This window comes from Stegodyphus dumicola, chromosome 7, assembly GCF_044657685.1.
Source record: "Stegodyphus dumicola isolate Sdum_Otavi_A_Nest chromosome 7, ASM4465768v1".
NCBI classification, from domain to species: Eukaryota; Metazoa; Arthropoda; class Arachnida; order Araneae; family Eresidae; genus Stegodyphus; species Stegodyphus dumicola.
In genome coordinates, this window is record NC_140774.1 from 95,015,038 (window position 1) to 95,034,169 (window position 19,132).

Genomic DNA, 19,132 nt, shown 5'->3' on the forward strand with positions numbered 1-19,132 from the left:
ATGTTCGAGTGCATGAAAAGGTAACGAGAGATGGAGAATTCAGCCATTTGAGGTAGCTCTTCACACCACTTTCTCCATTCAGAGGACAAATCTTCAGGTAACGGTTCATCCCAATCTATTTGTGACAACCAAATCTTCTGTATTAAGCACTTTATTCTAACAGTGAAAGGTCCTAAAATTCCAATCGGATCGAATATCCGACCCAACACTTGTAGAAGAAATCGTTTTGTTTCTATTGGTTTAGATGTGAAAGACAATAAGTTCCGAACATCAAAATACAGTAAGTCCTTTGAATTATCCCATGCCATACCTAAGACTTTAAATGGGAAATTTTCTCTATTAAAATCTTCAGGATTTTCATCTGGAACGATACCCTTTTTTACCCACAATTCATGTAATTGTCTCGAGTTACTATGCCATTTGTGAAGCTGCATGCTTGCTTCCTTAAATATTTGGACCGATTCTAGACTCGTAGTTAATGCTTCATTGATCGTTGGTTGGCTTCCAATCACATCATCTACATATACGTTCTCATTCAAAAAGTTAACCGTTGTAGGATAAAGTTTATTATATTTTTTCAGATGATGTTTAATGGTAGCGGCTAATAGAAATGGACTACTATTTATTCCGAATAAAACTCTAGTGAACCTATATATATCAGGAGAAATGGTTTCATCATTAGGGAAATCGGAAAACAGAAACCTGGTTGCGTCTCGATCTTTTTCATGTATGAGAATCTGTAAAAAGGCTTGTTTTATATCTGCGGTGAAGGCTATTAAATTATACCGAAATCTTAACAATATTTCAGGGTATAAATTTGGCCCAACATGTAGACAGTCATTTAAAGAAATGGATCCTGGGGCATGCGATGATGCATCATAAACAATACGTAATTTACTTGTAGCTCGATCCTCGCGTATAACTTCCCTATATGGCAAGTAAAACACGACATCCTCTTCATTTGAAATTTCTGAAACTGGTTCGATAATATTTTGTTTTAACTGATCTCTTAATACATTCCTGTATTCGGAAAATAGATTAGGATCTTTTTTAAATCGTTTTCTAAGTCTATGAAATCTTTGTTCTGCGATTTCCCTATTATTATCTAGATTTGATGTGTCATGTTTCCAAGGCAATCTAACTTTATAGCGAGAATTTTCATATGTTATATTTGATTCGAAATATTCGACGACTTCATTTTCAGTTGAATCGAAGTTTTCCCTCTTATCAATAAGTCCTGAGTTTTCCAAGTCCCAAAATTTTGTTATTTGTTTGGAAATCAAATCTTCCCCTACAACTACATTGAAAGCTAAAGAGACATCATCATCACCTTTTCGTCCATGTAGGCACCAGCCGAAAATAGTTTCCACTGCAACAAGATTTTTGCTTAAGTATTTAACGTGTCCCATTACTATGTTGTAATAATAATCTGCACCAATTAGAATGGCAATGGGTTTTTTACAGTCGGGAAAATATGCGAGCAGCAAATTTTTTAATTGTCTGTTTTGCTTAATTTCTTCTGATTTAGGAGGTGGAATATCTGCACCTGATATATGATCAGTTACTAATAATTCAACTTCTATTCTAGAATCGGGAGAACTTCTATGTTCTAAAGTTAATTTAACTACGTCATAATTTTTTTGGATGGGAGAAGTATTCCCAAAAGTGTAGACAGTCAATTTTTCTTTTCTTATGACTTCGAGGTTTAATCTGTCCGCTAACTCGCGAGCACAAAAACTTTTCATACTTCCACTATCCAAGAGAAGTCTGGCAAACACCTTTTCCTTAGCTGTTTTAACTTTTATCGTGCAAGTCTGTAAAAGAATTGTATTATTTGCATTATGTGAAACGGCCGAAACAATTTCTTCTTTCTGTTCCTTAGTTTGTGTATCATTTTTCGAAATTAATATACTATCCTTTTTACCACTTGGTGTATTTTTAACTATCGAACTGGATTTAAAACATATGGCTTCTGAATGTTTACCTTTGCAAATTTTACAAACTTTAGTTTGGCGTTGCCGGCACAGTGAGATTTTGTGTTTAGGGGCCAAACAAAGCAGACAACGCGCTTGTTTTTTCAAAATATCTCTCTTCTCATTAACTGTAAGGCATAAACAGGACTCTGAGTCATGGTTTTGAAAACAAAAAATGCAGTTTCGATTTGATGACGCGGCTGCCATAAATTCATGTGTAGTGACAGTTTGTTTATGTTTCGCCGTCGATGGATATCTGTTAATACATTTCATTTCCGGGTTTGACTTGCGTGGGAAGGATAACGAATTAATCTTTTCTCGCGATTCTATTTCTAATCGGAGAAAGTCTAGAAATTTGTTTAAATCATAGGTTGAAGGATTTTCAGTATTTGTACGATGAAATTCTAAAGTTATATCGTTTGGGACAATTTTCATCAAAATTGGAATAAACATGTTGGAATATGTTTCTGGTTTCACACCGAATGCTAAAAGGCTTCTGACTTGAACGTTAATTGTATCATAAAGTTTTCGCAATTTTGTCACTTCACTTGAACTTTGAACGGGATTTAAATTTAAGAGATTAGAAATGTGTGTAATGATAATAAGGTCACTTTGGCCGAATCTATTTTTAAGAATGTCTATAGCAGAGTCATAATTAGCCTCTGAGATTGAGAGACCTTCTATGGCTGATGCTGCGTTTCCACATAAATAAATTCTCAAATAATTAAATTTTTCTATCTTCGAAAGTGTAACATTGTCATGAATAGTGACTTTGAATGAATTCCAAAAATTCATCCAATCGTTATAATTTCCGGAAAATTTGTGAATTAAGAGTTTGGGCAATTTCACATTGCCTTCAATTTGTCTTTTGGTTTCAACTTCTGTAGATGAATTATTTAAATTCGTGTTGATATTTTGAATATTGTATTTCCTTAAATAGCGGTTGATTTTAGACTTCGCTATTATTATTTTATCGTTATATTCCATAGAAGTGTTAATATCTGAATCTTATTTTGATTCATCTTCAATCAAATTTTGTATTTTTTCATTTAAATCATGTAGTTCCGTTTCTTTACTATTTATCAATTCCAAACAATTTTCTAACTCTTCTTGATTTTCTTCTTTAAAATACTCATCTACATTTTTAATAATTTGAGTTACAGAAGCACGTATATGTGCTCGATTCTTAATTAGTGTCTTCTGTTCCATTTTAATAAATTATCAAAGGAGACTTACCGTGAGAAGTCTTCGCTTACAAAGCTAATCCAAAAGGCGAAAAACACAAATTTTCAAATTAATCAGATTCTTTTCCCGGCCGATGCACCATTATGTAACGAAAGTTCTATATCAAAGTCGAATCACTCATAATCCAAAGGACGAGATGCATGGCCTGGAGGGTTTTCCATAAATTTTAATTAAATTTAATATTTACATATATACAATGTAGGCTAAAATGCCTGAATCGAATATTTAATGCTCAAGAGGCAAGAACTGAATAGTTCCAGCTTAAATCTTAATCGAATTCTATTGCGTAGTGCATCGAAATTCTACCTTCAAGAAGAAGAATATTATTTCAAGTCACGTGTTCAGAAGGGGAAAGGTCAAGTAAGCCAATAGATGGACTCCTAACTCCATCTCTTGGCGATATCAAAGAATATTCCTTAACACACTCTTAGAATCCACGATGCCTTTGGTGTAAGTAGAACAGTAGTAATGAAAAACTTCATAAGATTGTTGTACACAATTACATAAATCATGACCATAGTCTGGAAATGTTTCTTTAAAATAATGGAATTTTTGACATTTAATGTAGCCAATATGGTCTATACTTTGATAAATGTGATGCAGGTTTAAAGAGGTTTGATTGATTTTAAAATTGGCATCTAAACTTCCAACATTTCCATTGGATGGGTAATGAATAAAATATAACACGATACTTCCAAATGCATAAGAAAAGGTGATAAAAAGTACACAGTATTTATGTATCATGAAAATTTCCTTACACATCATTTCAATGAGTTGTAATTATTATATATAAAAAAAATTTGTACTTCTAAGCTTTCAGAGTAAAATATTTAGCAGAATTTATGAGATGTACAATTCTGAAAATATGTTAAAATGATTCTTGAAACTTTTGGGTAAGTAAAGAAATAGCGAAAAGAAACGTCTGTTAAGATAAATTATCCCAGTTAGAATGAAGTAGAAGCAACATATCATTTCACTTTTATAGCTACCCAGGAGAAGAAGATGCTATGTTCATGAAACAAACAGAATAAAATTAAGTTGAGATGATAAAGAAGAATAAAAACTCATTCATAATATAATATGATTATCTGATATATAAATTTATACCTACGAATCTGATTTGCAGAATAAAACATAGATCATTTTTACTATTAATTGAATTTATTTTTTAAAACTCATTGTTACACCATATCTTTTTTTAACAAATTGAAATAGTCTAAAATCATTGTTTTTACATTGAGATAAATCAGAAATAATACGTTCCATTGATTGTCCTTGACATCGTTTAAGCAGAAAATAGATGCAATCATGTCCACATACATTTGAAGTAACACTCTGGAAAGGAACATTATTCCATTTCACATTACTGATTTGAAAACCATAAATAGATGGAGGCATCCCATATGAATCGAAGAATTCGGCTGTTGATTTGTGCTCGATGAACCAGGCAACCCAATGCTGCCCAGGTTTATCTTGAGGATCTGTATTCATAACAAAACAAGATGGAGTAGCATGGATAATAGGTAAGCGATCAGCTGGAAACACACCTTGGAAAAAAGGAGATGTCTGCGAGTCCTGAAATAAAATTTTTTGAATAACCGAAGCATACATTTAAAAGTCTGACAAAACAGTCCTTGACTTATTTATTTCAAGAACACTTTCGAACTCTGCATAAACGAGAACTGATATTGTCTGTTCCAAAGCAACACCAAATTTCACTTCAAGTCTTAAATTGCTGTGACGAATAAGATTAAAATGCTCTCCATCACATAAATCTGGACTTCAATCGAATGCAAATAATGTGTATCCTTTGGCATAATCTTCTCTGGATATATCAATTCCTCGGTCTTCTCTGTTAATTCCAAGAAATAAACTTTGGAATGCTCTAATATAATTGTTCTGATCAAAATTAGGCTCAACTGGATTATAAGGTAAAGGCTGCCCATCCACGTAAACCCCTATAAAATTCATATGGTAATGCTTAAATTCGACAGGCGATTTTTTATAATTTCCGTTTAAGGCATCGTTATCTAAACAAGCCACAATGATACGTTTGGGCATCTGACCCACAAATACATTATCTTGAACAAAAGACATATTGCCTTGAGGAATGGAAAATACTTTGCATAGAACTCTTTGAATGGGATATTTTGCAGAACCTTTTTCCAAAGCTTTAGCATGTCCTAGTGAAACAGCTGGACTAACATGAACTTTACGCACGAAAAGTGAAACGTGCTCAAGTGCAACTTTGTAGTCACCATTTTCCGCCATTAAGCAAAATTCTGGTTTACTGCGAATAAGTTTTAATTTGACATCCACTAAATTCAGTAATAAGAGTTCTTGATGAAATAAATCCAGATGCAGTCTGCCTATCATATCTAGAGTAGCACTTAGTTTAAAAAATTCAGCTCGTTTATTAAATCCTTCATTTCCATCAATGTTCATTTGGCCTGGTGTATCTTTAAAAACTAATTCCGAAGTTAATTGCGATACTTTAGTATCATAACCATGATTTAGTAACGTTTCTATAAGTGCTCGATATGGATATGTATTATCTGAAGACGTTATCAGCCTTTCATTTAATTTCACATCGATTTGAGAAAATAAAGAGTGGAGAAATAAATTAACTGGTCCAACTTTGGCATCTTTTTGCAGGTGTGAACCATCCGAGTTGAGAATTTTTGCTTTTACATACGGGTGAGTTTCTGATAGATCTAAATAATCTTCCCCTCCAGAAATGTGAAATTCGATAGGACCCCCATCGCTAACATTTGCTAACGGATGAAATTGAACCCATTGCCCCCTTTCAACTACTGTTTGAGTAGGAGGCCTCAGAAATAGATTCAGTTCCGATTTGACGCATTCGAGTGAGTCTTTCAATACAAATGTCATAATTACGGATCAAAAATATCACGTCCTTTCACCTTCCTAGCTTTCGAAGAAATGATACGTTTTGGCATTTTCCGCTTTCTTTTGCGTTTTCCGCTGCCTAACATGTCATGCGCTTTTCTTATAGCTCTTTGAGCTAGCGTTTTGCTCGCTTCCCGAGTTCTTTCTTTAGCTGAGGTTTCAAAATCTTTCCCAGATAACACATCGCTCGCAATATGTGTTCCGGTTCGCAAAGCTTCTTTCCCTACTGTTTTCGCGCCTTTGATAAAGAACGGCATCGCAGTACGAAACAATCGTCTAAAAAATCCTCCAAATCCATACCCTTTTTGAAAAGAAGTTCCCTGATAATAAGGAAGCCCAGATCCTACTTGCGTAGTATAAAAGTCTTCATAAGCTTTTGCGCAACAGTTGTATGGAACATACATCTTCTTTGAAGTCTGAGATGTGAATGTCAATTTTTGCGTTATGTGTTTATACTTATAAAATTCGTTTCATTCTGAAATGCAAAACAAGCCACACTTTGCTTCTTTCGAATGGTACTAGCTGCCCTGAGTTAAATCGAAGTTCTACTTCCACTGTCTGAAAATGTTGGCGAATCACGGGAACATACTGCGGACGTTCATAATGAGCACTTACCATTTCTCCATATTTTCCATTAACTTTCACTATTCTTAGTAGAGGTGCTTGAGTATCACCTACGAGTTGTGGTTCTACGATATCTGAATATACATAAATAACTGGAAACGACGCATGTGGATCGGCTACGTACGGACTATCAGCCACGCCTTGAATTTCTGTCGGTTCAAATCCTAAAATTTCACTGATTCCTTCTGTCAAAATTATTTTAGTATTTTTTAATGTTTTTACTCTTACACGCTTTGTCACACTGTTGTAATTGAATTCAACTTTACCTCTTAGATCGGGAATCATAATAGCTTTAATTAAATCTGGAACGGTTTCATAATAACCTGCAGGAATGCGTCTTGAAATAGTTTTCCCATCCCCCAAGTCGAAGCCAAATAAATTGTTGTTTTCGTTTATGTTGTGCCACGAATGGGGGTAAATTATTTCGGAAATGCCTACCTCGAACTCTCCATTGAGATTTATACTAGATGGTAACTGCGTAATGAAATGGGAAATTTTATTTTCAGGGAAGTAGTGTAGAGAAGAATCGCTTACGAGTGTCATATAGAAAGACATGATTGCAACTAATTATTAAAAATGTATTTCACAGCTTTTTCACATCAGAGACCCAAGCGTTAAATTTTTTAGGATACCCTTCAAATTTTACAAAATATTCTGTTTCCCCCCCTACCTTCCGTTTCTTCAAAACATTTTCAACAAGGTAATACCCGCTATCATTCACTTTCTGTAATTCCTGCTCATAAAATGAACCTTTAATGATTTCATTCGATAAATCTTTTAACTTATAAACAGGAATCTCGCGTTCTAATACTTCATAAATGCTAAATAATTCTCGAGACCAGTTTTGCTCATAACCTTCTTCGAATTTCATTTTCTGTTTGCTTATTCTTACAATATCCCCCACCTTAAGACGAGGTGACTTAGGATTTTCAATATGTCCATATAAATTTTTCCATGCTAACTTTTCATTTTCTTTCGTTACAGATACTGGTTTCATTTTAATACTTCTATGTACAGAATGATTGTAACTATGCACTAAGTCGTCTAAAACATCAATATACTTACGTGTATTGAATTGTGTGAAATATTTCCACATCTTTGTTTTAAGGGTGCGATTAAATCGCTCAACAACACTCGCTTTCAGTTCACTGTGTGTAGTAAAGAACATAATTTTCAGACTTTTTAAATAATTTTGAAAATTTATGTTTAGAAATTCCTTCCCTTTATCTGTTTGTAAAAATTTCGGTTTGCGTTCAGAAAATATTTTTTTAAAGGCATTTATAATGCTTTTACTAGTTTTATTTTTCAGAGGTGTTACCCATGCATATTTCGATAAGATATCAACACATGTTAATAAATATTTAAAACCATTATTATGCTTTGCTAAATTGCTGAGATCTACTAAGTCTGCTTGCCATTGTTGATCTATATGACCAACAATGACACGATTTCTTTTAAACGTTTTTTTCACAGGTTTATGAAGCGTGTACGCTTCATTACTTTCCAGCCACTTCCCAATTTTACTTTTTGAAACTTTCTTTTCCTCGATACCGTACAACGCATTTATTCCACCGAAACTTTCCGGTTTTCTTGGATCTTTATAAGTTTCTATAATACTATCCATAATTTTTCTCACTTTTACAAAATGAACACATTCACTTTCACACTACATGCATAAATGACAGAAATTTCTCGAAGCGATTGTTTATAACGTTAAGAAACGTTAAAAGTACATATTCTTAAATAATCACTCAATCTATATATTGTATAAATATAATTTTAATTTTCTAAGATCAACACTAAGGAAACAAGCTACGTGAAAATCATTACCGTGACAAATAATTTAGTAAAAGTATTTTTAGCCTTTAAAACAAATAAAATAAAACACAACTATAGATAGCCATTACAATAATAATAATAAAAGAATGTGCATATTTATGCAAAAATTTACTTACGTTTACAGATTTGTCAGTGTTAAATGGAATTTGCATAAATCAAAAAGTTCTACTGCATTTAAATTGTGCACAAAAGAGTCATTCATATAAGCATAAAATTTTTCATTGCATCTTACGAAATCAGCGGCTAGATCTTGAATATTTAAAAGTGCAATAGCTTTATCAAAGTTTTTCAGTTTTTGTTCTCCACACGTGTGGCCAAGTTGATTATCCACCAATTCTTCACTCTCACATGCATCACAAAACACTGGAATTTTATTCATTTGCCGTGACACATTTTCCTCAAGCAATTTTAGAAGAGATTTCTTTAAATTTATTTCCATTTCCGCGACGTTTTCTCGGATGTCAGTTTCTCCGCAAATCACCAATTGTTCACGTATTGCTTTTATAAAGGGAGCTCCAAAAATTCTTTCTCGTAAACACATAGATATTTTTTCTTTATTTTTTAGCAGCTCACGAAACTGTTCAGCTGATATTTTTAATGAAGTATTGCTTAACTGTAGGTTTCCGTTTGAATTTACGAAAACATATTGGAAATTCACATCCATCACACGATCGCGAACACATATTGTTGAAAGACATAGTTCTTTGTCTACCATAAGGGTTGCGCTTGGAGGTCGGGATTCAAATTCATGGATTCTCTCGGAAAGTAATTGCCAGCGATACGGGGACATTGTTATTCCAACTTTCGTAGGGATGTATTTCTCGTCCTTCACAATATAATGTCGAAGATGAATTTTCAAACGTTCACAGAATTCAGCTACACCGAGTAACAAGTTATCACCCAACAGTATATATCCATCAGGAAGATCAGGCTGGGGAGGAGTTGAAATAGTTTCTAATTCAGGGGATTGTTCTTTAAATTCGAACACATAATTCCAAACTGGATCTTGCGCTGGAGGAAAAACTTCATTAGAAGTATTAGATGTGTCTGTATCATCGATACATCGAAATTTTTCGCGACAGGTTCACTACTGTGTGCCCAAACATCATGCGTTCTTTTCATAGCAAAATACAGAAGTTTTTCGAAGAATTAAAATAAAACTTCGTGATGGAAAAATGAGAGTTCTGCGCCAGGGATCTTAGGGATCTGGAGTTGAGGGAGCTCCCGAGAAGGAAGGCTCAGCCGTGGAAGGGAGGCTTATCTGAAAATGGAGACAGGGAGCCTTATCAGGAGGTGGATGGGAATAGAGTAGTTGCTACGTCACAGAAAAACAACGTGTGCTTATGTTTTATTAATTAGGTGATTTAGTAGTTATATGATAATGTGTACTTACTTCTTATTGAATTCTTGAAAGCATATATCAAGTAGGTGTTTTAAGTGATTGATACAGTTCATTTCCTTAAACAGATATATAATAAAATGTTTTCTTCACAGTCTTTGGAAAATAATTATTTTGTTACTCGCCTAAGGTGGAATGTCTATAATACTGCTCCATGTAATGGGTTTCATACAGACATTTAAAACCAAATCATAAGTTTATTCAAATACAAATCATAGTGAGTACTATTTTTTAATTTGATGATTTAAGCATTTATTAGACATGTGATAATGTGATCACTTTCTCACTTATATTGAGTTCTTAAGAACATATATCAAGTAGGTGTTTTAAGTGACTGATACAGTTATTTTCTTTAAATAGAAATGGATATACAATAAAATGTTTCCTTCTATAACCTTTCAGATAATTATGTTCTTACTTGTAGTGATCCTATGACTGAATATCTACAAAACTGTTACATACAATAAGTTTGATGTAGACAATAAAGACAACTTTTAAATCAAATAATTAATTTATTAAAATATAAGCAATATTCAGTATCATAAAAGACATTTGATAAATGATATAAAATAATATCAGGTATAAAATAAAGATGACATGAAATGATTATAAAAGGACACTGAAGATGAACTATATACAAATAATAAAAATATCATCAAATTTGATCTATACCATAATGTCCATATGCTAAACTATTCACCCCGTCATGTAACAAAAATCGTTTATCATCTAATGGGGATAAACTTACTTTTCGCAATAAAATCGTGCTAAGGTGATGCTTACGACTTTCAATTTTGATCATATTGTGCCTATGCAGCTTTTTTCCGAAAAGACAGTTTCTGCAATCTTCATGTTTTAAGTCACGCTGAATTACAGGTTTTAAAACCCCTTTCGCAGTCTTCTTTTCGAATAATTCAGTTTTCAGAGAGTACATTTTGCTCTTTAACCCAATAAATTCGATGGCAATGTTACCGTTTAGTGCATCTTTCATCTTTCCGATGACCTTTTTATTTGCCTGGCGGGTGTAAAGGGTGCTCTGTAGGGTAATCGGACGTATCATACATATGCAAATCTTTTAGCATATCATGGTAGAAATCTTGACATGAGATTTCATTACACAGAGAATCAGTATCTGTAAAAAGAAGATGGACATTTTTTCCATACTTCATCTTCATGAAATCATAGTGAAATTGATACATAAGTGTTTTAGAAATATCTAAAATGGAGAATCCAGCATATACAGGCCGATTCAAAGTTAATGTCTTGATTTGCATTTTTACAGCTACTAAATCGTTGTCAAAAATGGAAAATGATTGAAATGCAGGAGAAGTATGGAAAAAATGTCCATCTTCTTTTTACAGATATCACGTGACCAAGCCAATCACGTGACATCCAATAAAACACTGCAACGCAATTTCTCTTCCTGCTTTTAAACTCTGCAGCATATTATTTAAAACAGTGTAGAAAACCGCTCAGTTAATATACCTTTATCATTGTTCCTTCCAGATAAGGCGAAGAGTTTGTTTCAATTCGACAATTTTAAAACTTCATAGCAGATACAATTTTGAGCGTTATAAATTTAAAAATTAAAGACGCCAAACAAACGAAAAATTTGCACAATTTTCAGTAATTCCCCAAAATCTCAGAATGCATTAGAAGTTTCGTACAAATGTCCTTTAAAAGATTTTTTCCGCTCTATCCAGTGGTTAAAAACTAAAATATTGCTTGTTAAACGAAGATGTGCGCGAAAAATATTTCAACATTAAATCTTAAAACTCCTAAATGGAATTCTGAACTCCGCTTGAATATCGCTTCACCGAATTGTACTTTCATCTACAAAGAGAGTTAATGTGCAAGATTTTGAGTTCGGTAGCTTATCAAAAAATAGCTTAGACATAAATGACGAACTTTTGATCATAGTGATAAACATTATGAATGTTAAATAAAAGCTTAAAAAATAATAACTGCAGCAAGATATTACAAAAGGACATTGATACAATTCCCATAATTTTCAGCAATAGCTGATTCATAACTACGAAATTAAATAGAAAACGAAGCGTTTTGCATCAAAAATTAGATCTAAATTACTTGTTTAATTAATAAAGGTTTATAGTGATAATCGCATTCAATCAGTGCAATATAGTGCCCGTCGCTGCAGAATAATTCAAAAATGTATTTAGAGAAACTAGAGTAAGGTTTTAATTCCTTTTGCATAAGAAAACTGTTTTTCCAGCAAACAAAAATGAAAAAAAATCTACTTGCTTTAGAGATTTCTTTTCGAAGTGTCTTGCTTTCATTTATTCTGTCAACAAATGCTTGCAGAAAAATCTGAATAAAAATACAAAATACAAAATTCTGATGCTTTTAGATAACCGGGAAAGGCAGAAAATGGTTGACAGCATCAAAGGAATTTAAAGACACACAATATTTGCAAACACAGTTCAGAGAAAATTGCGGAGACTGGTAAATTCAGCAGGTTAAGAACACGCGTTTCTTTCGGCTTAATCAAAGAGTTATTTGAATTTAAAATTTTATTTTAAGCCAAAATTAATTAAAGATCAAGGTGGCGATTATAGTTTTTTAAATAAATCTTTCAAGCAATTTCGGCTAAACTGATTTTGCATTGTGGTTTTTCTTCAATTCGATGCCATTTAATTTATTTTAAACAAAAAGAGCTATTAGTCTCGAAACGGGATTTTACGTTGTTTCACTTTTCATTCCATTCTGTTGCTATTCGACAAAATGTAAAATATTTTAAAGTCTTTCAGATTTAAGCTGTCTTTTTTTTATGAATAAACTAAGCTATTTAAAAACAGTAAGATGTAGCTGTTGAGAATAGTTTTTTATTTCCTTTACTTCTTAAAGGAAGTATTTTAACTGTGAGAAAAATTTTCGATATCATATTTAAACAGAAATATCCATTTTGACAGTTCTCGAATCTATTTTGACTATTTTTTTCTTGAGTCTGTATTTACGGACAGAATAAAGAACTCTTTACTCCAAAACGGATTGTAATATGGATTCAAGATTTATTTACGAAAATTGCTCTTATTCGCATTTCATATCGGCAGAGTCATGGACTCTGCCATGCACCAGTCCGTTTAACTGGATTTGAATTCGGATAAGTACCAGTATTTAGCGTCTTAATGCTAAACTTCTGGGGGCCTTGGTTTAATTAATTAAATGAAGCTAATGCAAATTACATTTTTGTTTCGATACTTTTGGGTCTTATCTATTCTGTGTATTTTCCAATCATAATTACATTATTTTTATGTTAAATATGTATTATTGCGTAAACGTATATTACTTACTAGGAATATATTTACTGTAATAATTATACATATTTTACTTCCATTCGTCCGGTGCGCTAGAAGTTGAACATTCCTAACTTCTGTACTCTTACGTATGCAGGAGCACTTTAAATGCTAAACGAATAAAGCATATTAAACCTAGCACTCATTTAATTATTTTGCTAATCTGTCTACGCGAATTATTACTATTTTTCCTATTTTTTGACATCAATATATGTTTTTCTACAAATTCTAAAAGAAAAGTTTTTCCTGCGTTTTCTGAAGTTAAAATTTCTCTCTCATCTTAGTTCAAATAAGCCTCAGATTTTATTGAAGCAGATGTTAAACTGCTCGGGCACAGCAGTTCTGTGCAATATCTCGTAAAGTCTGGAGACTCCACCATTTCCACAAGCTTTGAGAATAATGGGCCCGACGGCGGCCGAGCGTGAGACTCGCTGCAAACTGGTAGTTCGACATAAATTCAGATCTTGTGGAACGTGTTGGCTAAACGGCAGTTTTCTTAATTTTTGATTAAAAAAATGTCAACGATTTCAAAGAAAGCAATGGCAACACTGCAATAAGTTTTCTTAATTTTTGATTTAAAAAAACTCAACGATTTCAACGAAAGCAAATGGCAACACTGTAGAGATTAAAAGATTTTTATCTTCAGCCCGCGAGACTGTCTATTAGGAATTCTAAAGATATACTTTTTAAATATATTTTTAGCCCAAAGTTGTGATAGCGCAAATTTTTTTGAAATGTGTATGATTCCGTAAATGAAACAACGTCCGTCTGGGCGTAATATAGAATCTGAAAGCTTTCAAAATTTCTTTTAAATTGTAGCCTAGATTTTTCCAGGCTACAATTTTCCAGGCTAACGCTCTTTGGGCTATAATAAATAAAGTATTAAATAATAAATATTTAATAATTAACTAATATTTAATAAATAAAGGTAGTACACAAAATGTTAAAATAATGGCCCTTTGGGGGTAATGTAAAATCTGAAAGCTTTCAGATTTTATTATTTTTTTTATTTTTTCCCCTTAAAGAAAATGTACTTTTATTTCAAATCAAACTTTTTATATCCTATAAAATATATTTTTATTTTTAAATGAAACTCTTTTAAGTACTCGAAAAGTCAAGGAAAAAGGGTTTGTCCTTTCCTTTTTGTACAAGATCTTAACTCACGGCCAAAAGACAGCTAGATATGTTATGTTAAGTTTTTGAATGTAAATATTTTACAGCTGTCATTTCTGTCAACCAGCTATTAGTACAGAAGCATGGATTTCAAATTTCCATTCCAATTTTTCTTCTTATGTCATCTCTGAAACCAAAATCTTTTTTGGATAAAAGTGGTTCATGTTACATAATTTTGACATATTTCTCCAGTTCTAACTTTGCATACCTTCTTTAATTGAATAAGATCAGCTAATGGTCACACAGATTTGTCTCTGCAGCTCCCATCTGGAACCAGTACAAAGAATATAACTCGGCAGAAAAGCAAAGTGAATGAAATGTATTTGCGTTACCATAGAAACATCAGATTCTTTGACGTTGATTGAGTAAAGCAAATAATTACTAAAAATGATAAATTCAATTAGAAGATAGCATACGGCGGAAACGTTTGGTTTAAACTTCTGTCGTGAATTATAAAACTTGAAATAGATTCTCGGTTGACAACCAATCCATCAGTAATGTGTTAGAGCATTTGTAAAGTTTATAATCTTTCAAACTCTCTGTTTTAGATATCGTGGCTTAAGTAGGGAAAATAATCAGGGTTACTTACGTCTTATTTTTGTTGATTTACAGTTTAATTTCATAAGCAAGTAATTCGTCTGAGAGAAGTTAAGATCAAATAAGTGCTTAATGGTAAATAAACGCAACGAAAATTCAAATCTTAAAGTTTTTGATCAGACTTTGAGAATTCAACAAATGCGTTGCAGATGAAAAAATTTACATTACAAAGTTGATTTGAGACTCATTGAATATTTACAACGTCCTTAGTGAATGTGATGATCCAAATAAGTAACGTTAAGTATTACATTAAAAAAGGAGCTTATTATGGAGAGAAAGAAATCCAGGATTATGTTTCTCCTCCCTTTGAAAGGAGAGGAAATAGGATCTTTTGATATTCCTATTTTTCTGCATGCAAAGTAATAGAAGAGTTTTCTAAAGGAAATATTTTTGGAGGGAAGTTGTCAATACTCGTCGGAAACTGAATACAAAACTGATTTTAGAGAAATGGGTATATACTTTCAAGTAGCAGCCAAAGCGTATGGAGGAGGGGGGAACCGATAGAAAATGTCTATTTATAATAAAATTATTTTGTTGCTTTTATAAATTCTTTTTCACATTCAACACGTTGACAGAAGTTTTCGCAATTTGCTGTTAAAGGTTTTGTTAAAGGAATAAATCATCAATGAATTTTCTTTAAAAATATAATCCAAAAAATTCATTAAATTCAATATTGTTTTAAATGTAAACGCAATCCCTCATGTCAAAATAAATAACGTAATAAAACTTATAAGCAATATGAACTTATAAGCATAAGCAATATGAATATCAAAGCTGCGTTCTATAAGAAAACTCAAATATCAACTTGAAGCCTTGTTTCAATAGAATTTCAGTTAACGGGAAATAAAGACTGAATTTTATTTAATATCAAGTAAATATTTCTATATATATAGCCTATTTTATAACTTGAACGTTATTTTCTGCCGTCGGATTTGACTTGTAACCATGGAAAAATCAGCTACTGAAAAAAGGTCCAGTGAGCTTACACCCCCTCTTGCGTATTGCTTTCGTTTTGAGTGTTTCTATTCATGAAAAGCATAAGAATAAAAGCTGACTTGAGCTAAAGCCCCGAATGTCGTGCAGAAGAAAAATGATTTGCTGTGATGGCGACGCGAGTTTGATCAAAAATAAGGGATGCTGGCAACGGCCTTGAAGTGCCTGCTTTAAAGTAACAGAGGATAACAATCGCATCAGCATAAAATAATAATGTCATTAAATCTTGAAGTATCATGAATCATGATTATTGAATCATCATCCGTTGCAGTGATAAGAATGCAGTAATTACAATAATTCACAAAAAATGAATTTTTTTCTTTTAACTGCAAACAACAGATTTGGCAATTCATATGCTATTCCGAAATTTCATAAAAATCCTGTCAAATTTAGATTTATTGCAAACAGTACAAGAAATTACACGAAAAATCTTGATATTTTCACAAAAGTACTTAATATGTAATTTAGCTTTCGATAAAGCTAATTAAAACTACGTCCTTAGTGAACTATTAACAACAACTTACAAACAATTGAAAAAATTAAAAGTCTAAAAGTTTACAACATTAACTGCTATGACTTTGAAAATATCTACACGTTTCTGCTACTTAAAGAAATTTATGAAAGTTTTCTTGGGCTAGAAATTTTTTTCCTGAATTGCTTACTATTCTGGGTTTGCAAAAATGAAAAGATTAACTCTATTTCTAATTTTATCAAGTATGCAAATACTGTTTACTTTCAATGGTATTCTAGTTGTAAGTTTTTATTGAACTCACTCATGAAACTCTATTTGTTTTCTTAAGAATACAAGTTTCTCAAAAACCTTTCAGAAAATGATTTTAATAAATTTGTGCACGCATTCAGCTATGTTGATGATATTATTACGTTCAAAAATAATAATGTTATTGAAAATAGGACATCAACCCCAATTGTTTAAAGCATAACAAGGCCAATTAATTGTAGATTATCTGGATCTTAGCATTTATAATCTTAAAGAAATAAGACTATATAATAAAAGAATATAATTCAATTTTTCTGCAGTTAAACGTATAAACTGGAACGTCTTTAAAAACGTTATAGCAAATACTCAAATTACCCAAATTTAAAATTCAGAAAGTGAAGAACAACAAGAAATTCTTTTTTTTTTACTTAAAGTTTACAAGGGGAAAAAATAAAAAAATCTGAAAGCCTAGATTTTATATTACTCCTAAAATGGCTTTTTTTTAATGTTTTGTGTGTTACATTTATTTATTAAATGTGTTCTTCACACTTAAACCATAAAATTCAATTCCACGGCAATATCACAAAATTGTTAAAAGAGAATTTCCGATACACAGCCTCGCGCGCTGGAGATAAAAATGTTTTCTTATCTGTAGTGTTGCAATTGCCAGCTTTGAAATCGTTGAGTTTCTTAATCAAAAACTCATAAATCATTTACATAATCATTTACAAAACCCAATTCTATTCATCACTTATTGAACATCTTTAGTGTAATGACATTTTAAAGCTTTAGCAGTACCCTAGAATTAAAGGTTGAATGCAAGAAGACGTATTTGCCCGAAGCGACACTAATGTGTTTTTAGAAACAGGGCAGAGGTGTGTGTGTGTGCTGAACACTTTTTAATTAGTTAGACATTCTGTAAGATATCGTGGCCGTTGGCAATACTGGCACTTGTAAGATTTTAGTTTTGTAGCTATAATATCAATTTTCAACTTTAATTCATTATATGTGAATGACTTCAAATTTTTATAGCCATATTCGAAGGTATAAAATTATTATATCATAATTATTCAGTTTTATTTTATGACTTAGATGCCATTCATTCGATGACACAGGTTTCATTACATTTAGTTAATAACTTAGTTACATCACTGTGGTTATAGTGGTTTTACATATATTTTCTGCTTTCGGATAGAGAGAAGAAACTGTACCTTAATTATTTTTCTTCTTTTTTATGCTCTTTTTCAGATATGGTTATTTTACATTTTCTGCTTCTTATCATTTTGATTTCATGATTATGAGTAACTAAGTTCGGAATCTTTTTAATTATATCTAATGTTAATAAATTAGATTTCTGTAAATATGAGCTTCTGTGTATATGCGATTTAAAATTTCAAAATTTACGTTCTGTGATTCCGTTTATTTCATTTCCTCTTCGGTTAGTTTTCCTGTCAAGGCACACAATTTTCTGAACAGTATGAATATTCCAAATTTCCATTTTTCACTACGCTACAAAACTAGTGTTTGACTCGAAAGAATGTTCCATAAACGGAATTTATACGAAACCTTTTACAGAATCATTTATCAAAGATGAGTTTCTTTCAAAATACGTATGGCAGTTTTTCATTTTTTCTGCATTTTTATGTGCCTCTTTTCGTACTTTCATTTGCTTTTCATCTATCACTGTTTGTTTACTCTTTCTCGAAGAGTTAGTTAAATGCATGGAAACTGTCTCCTTAAGTTTTTTTTAAACTACTAAATGGCTTCAAGCTCGTTTAAAGGCAAATCAATAGATAAAGAAAAAAACATTTAATGTGAGAGTATAGAAAGATCTCACTAATCTTCTTAACGACTGCTATTCTTTCAAGAAATTCCACTGTTTCTCTTAAGGAATTCCAGTACTCCTTAAAAATCAGCATCGTTTCCGCATGGGGGAATTACGTAATCTACTTAATGAACCAACGTACAACGAGATGTACGAGTTCTATTTGTATTAGGGGTACTTAAGTTTTGTTACACATAAAGTCATTTCACTAGTCGCATAAATTTTCTCAGTTGAGAGCTTAGGTTTTATTTTTCTTTTTTTACAGAGCAGCAGAGTTCTATATCTGAACATATTTTGTTCGCTAATTAAAAGGAGAAAACAATGAAATTTTGGAAATGTTTTATATAAAAAAGCATTTTTTATCAAATTATAGGCAAAAAAGGTTAAAATATTAAAGAATATAGCGTGGAGATTTCATAAAATTTTCATAATTAGATTAGATCAGGCTAGATTACTTAGAATATGGCAAAGCGTATGAAGCCTTCGGAAAGAATAAATGGGAGAGGAGGAATGTCTTCATTG

General features: G+C 32.0%; 2 protein-coding genes across 2 annotated transcripts in view; both read right to left on the minus strand.

The window, feature by feature from the left end:
- The window catches only part of LOC118194922 (neurensin-1-like), a 516,553-nt gene that overhangs the window by 264,385 nt on the left and 233,036 nt on the right, over positions 1-19,132 (minus strand). The window lies entirely within an intron of this gene.
- Positions 5,001-6,110, minus strand: LOC146996269 (uncharacterized protein F54H12.2-like). Its single transcript, XM_085821401.1, has one exon. The coding sequence runs from the start codon at positions 6,108-6,110 to the stop codon at positions 5,001-5,003; it is 1,110 nt and encodes a 369-aa protein (XP_085677527.1).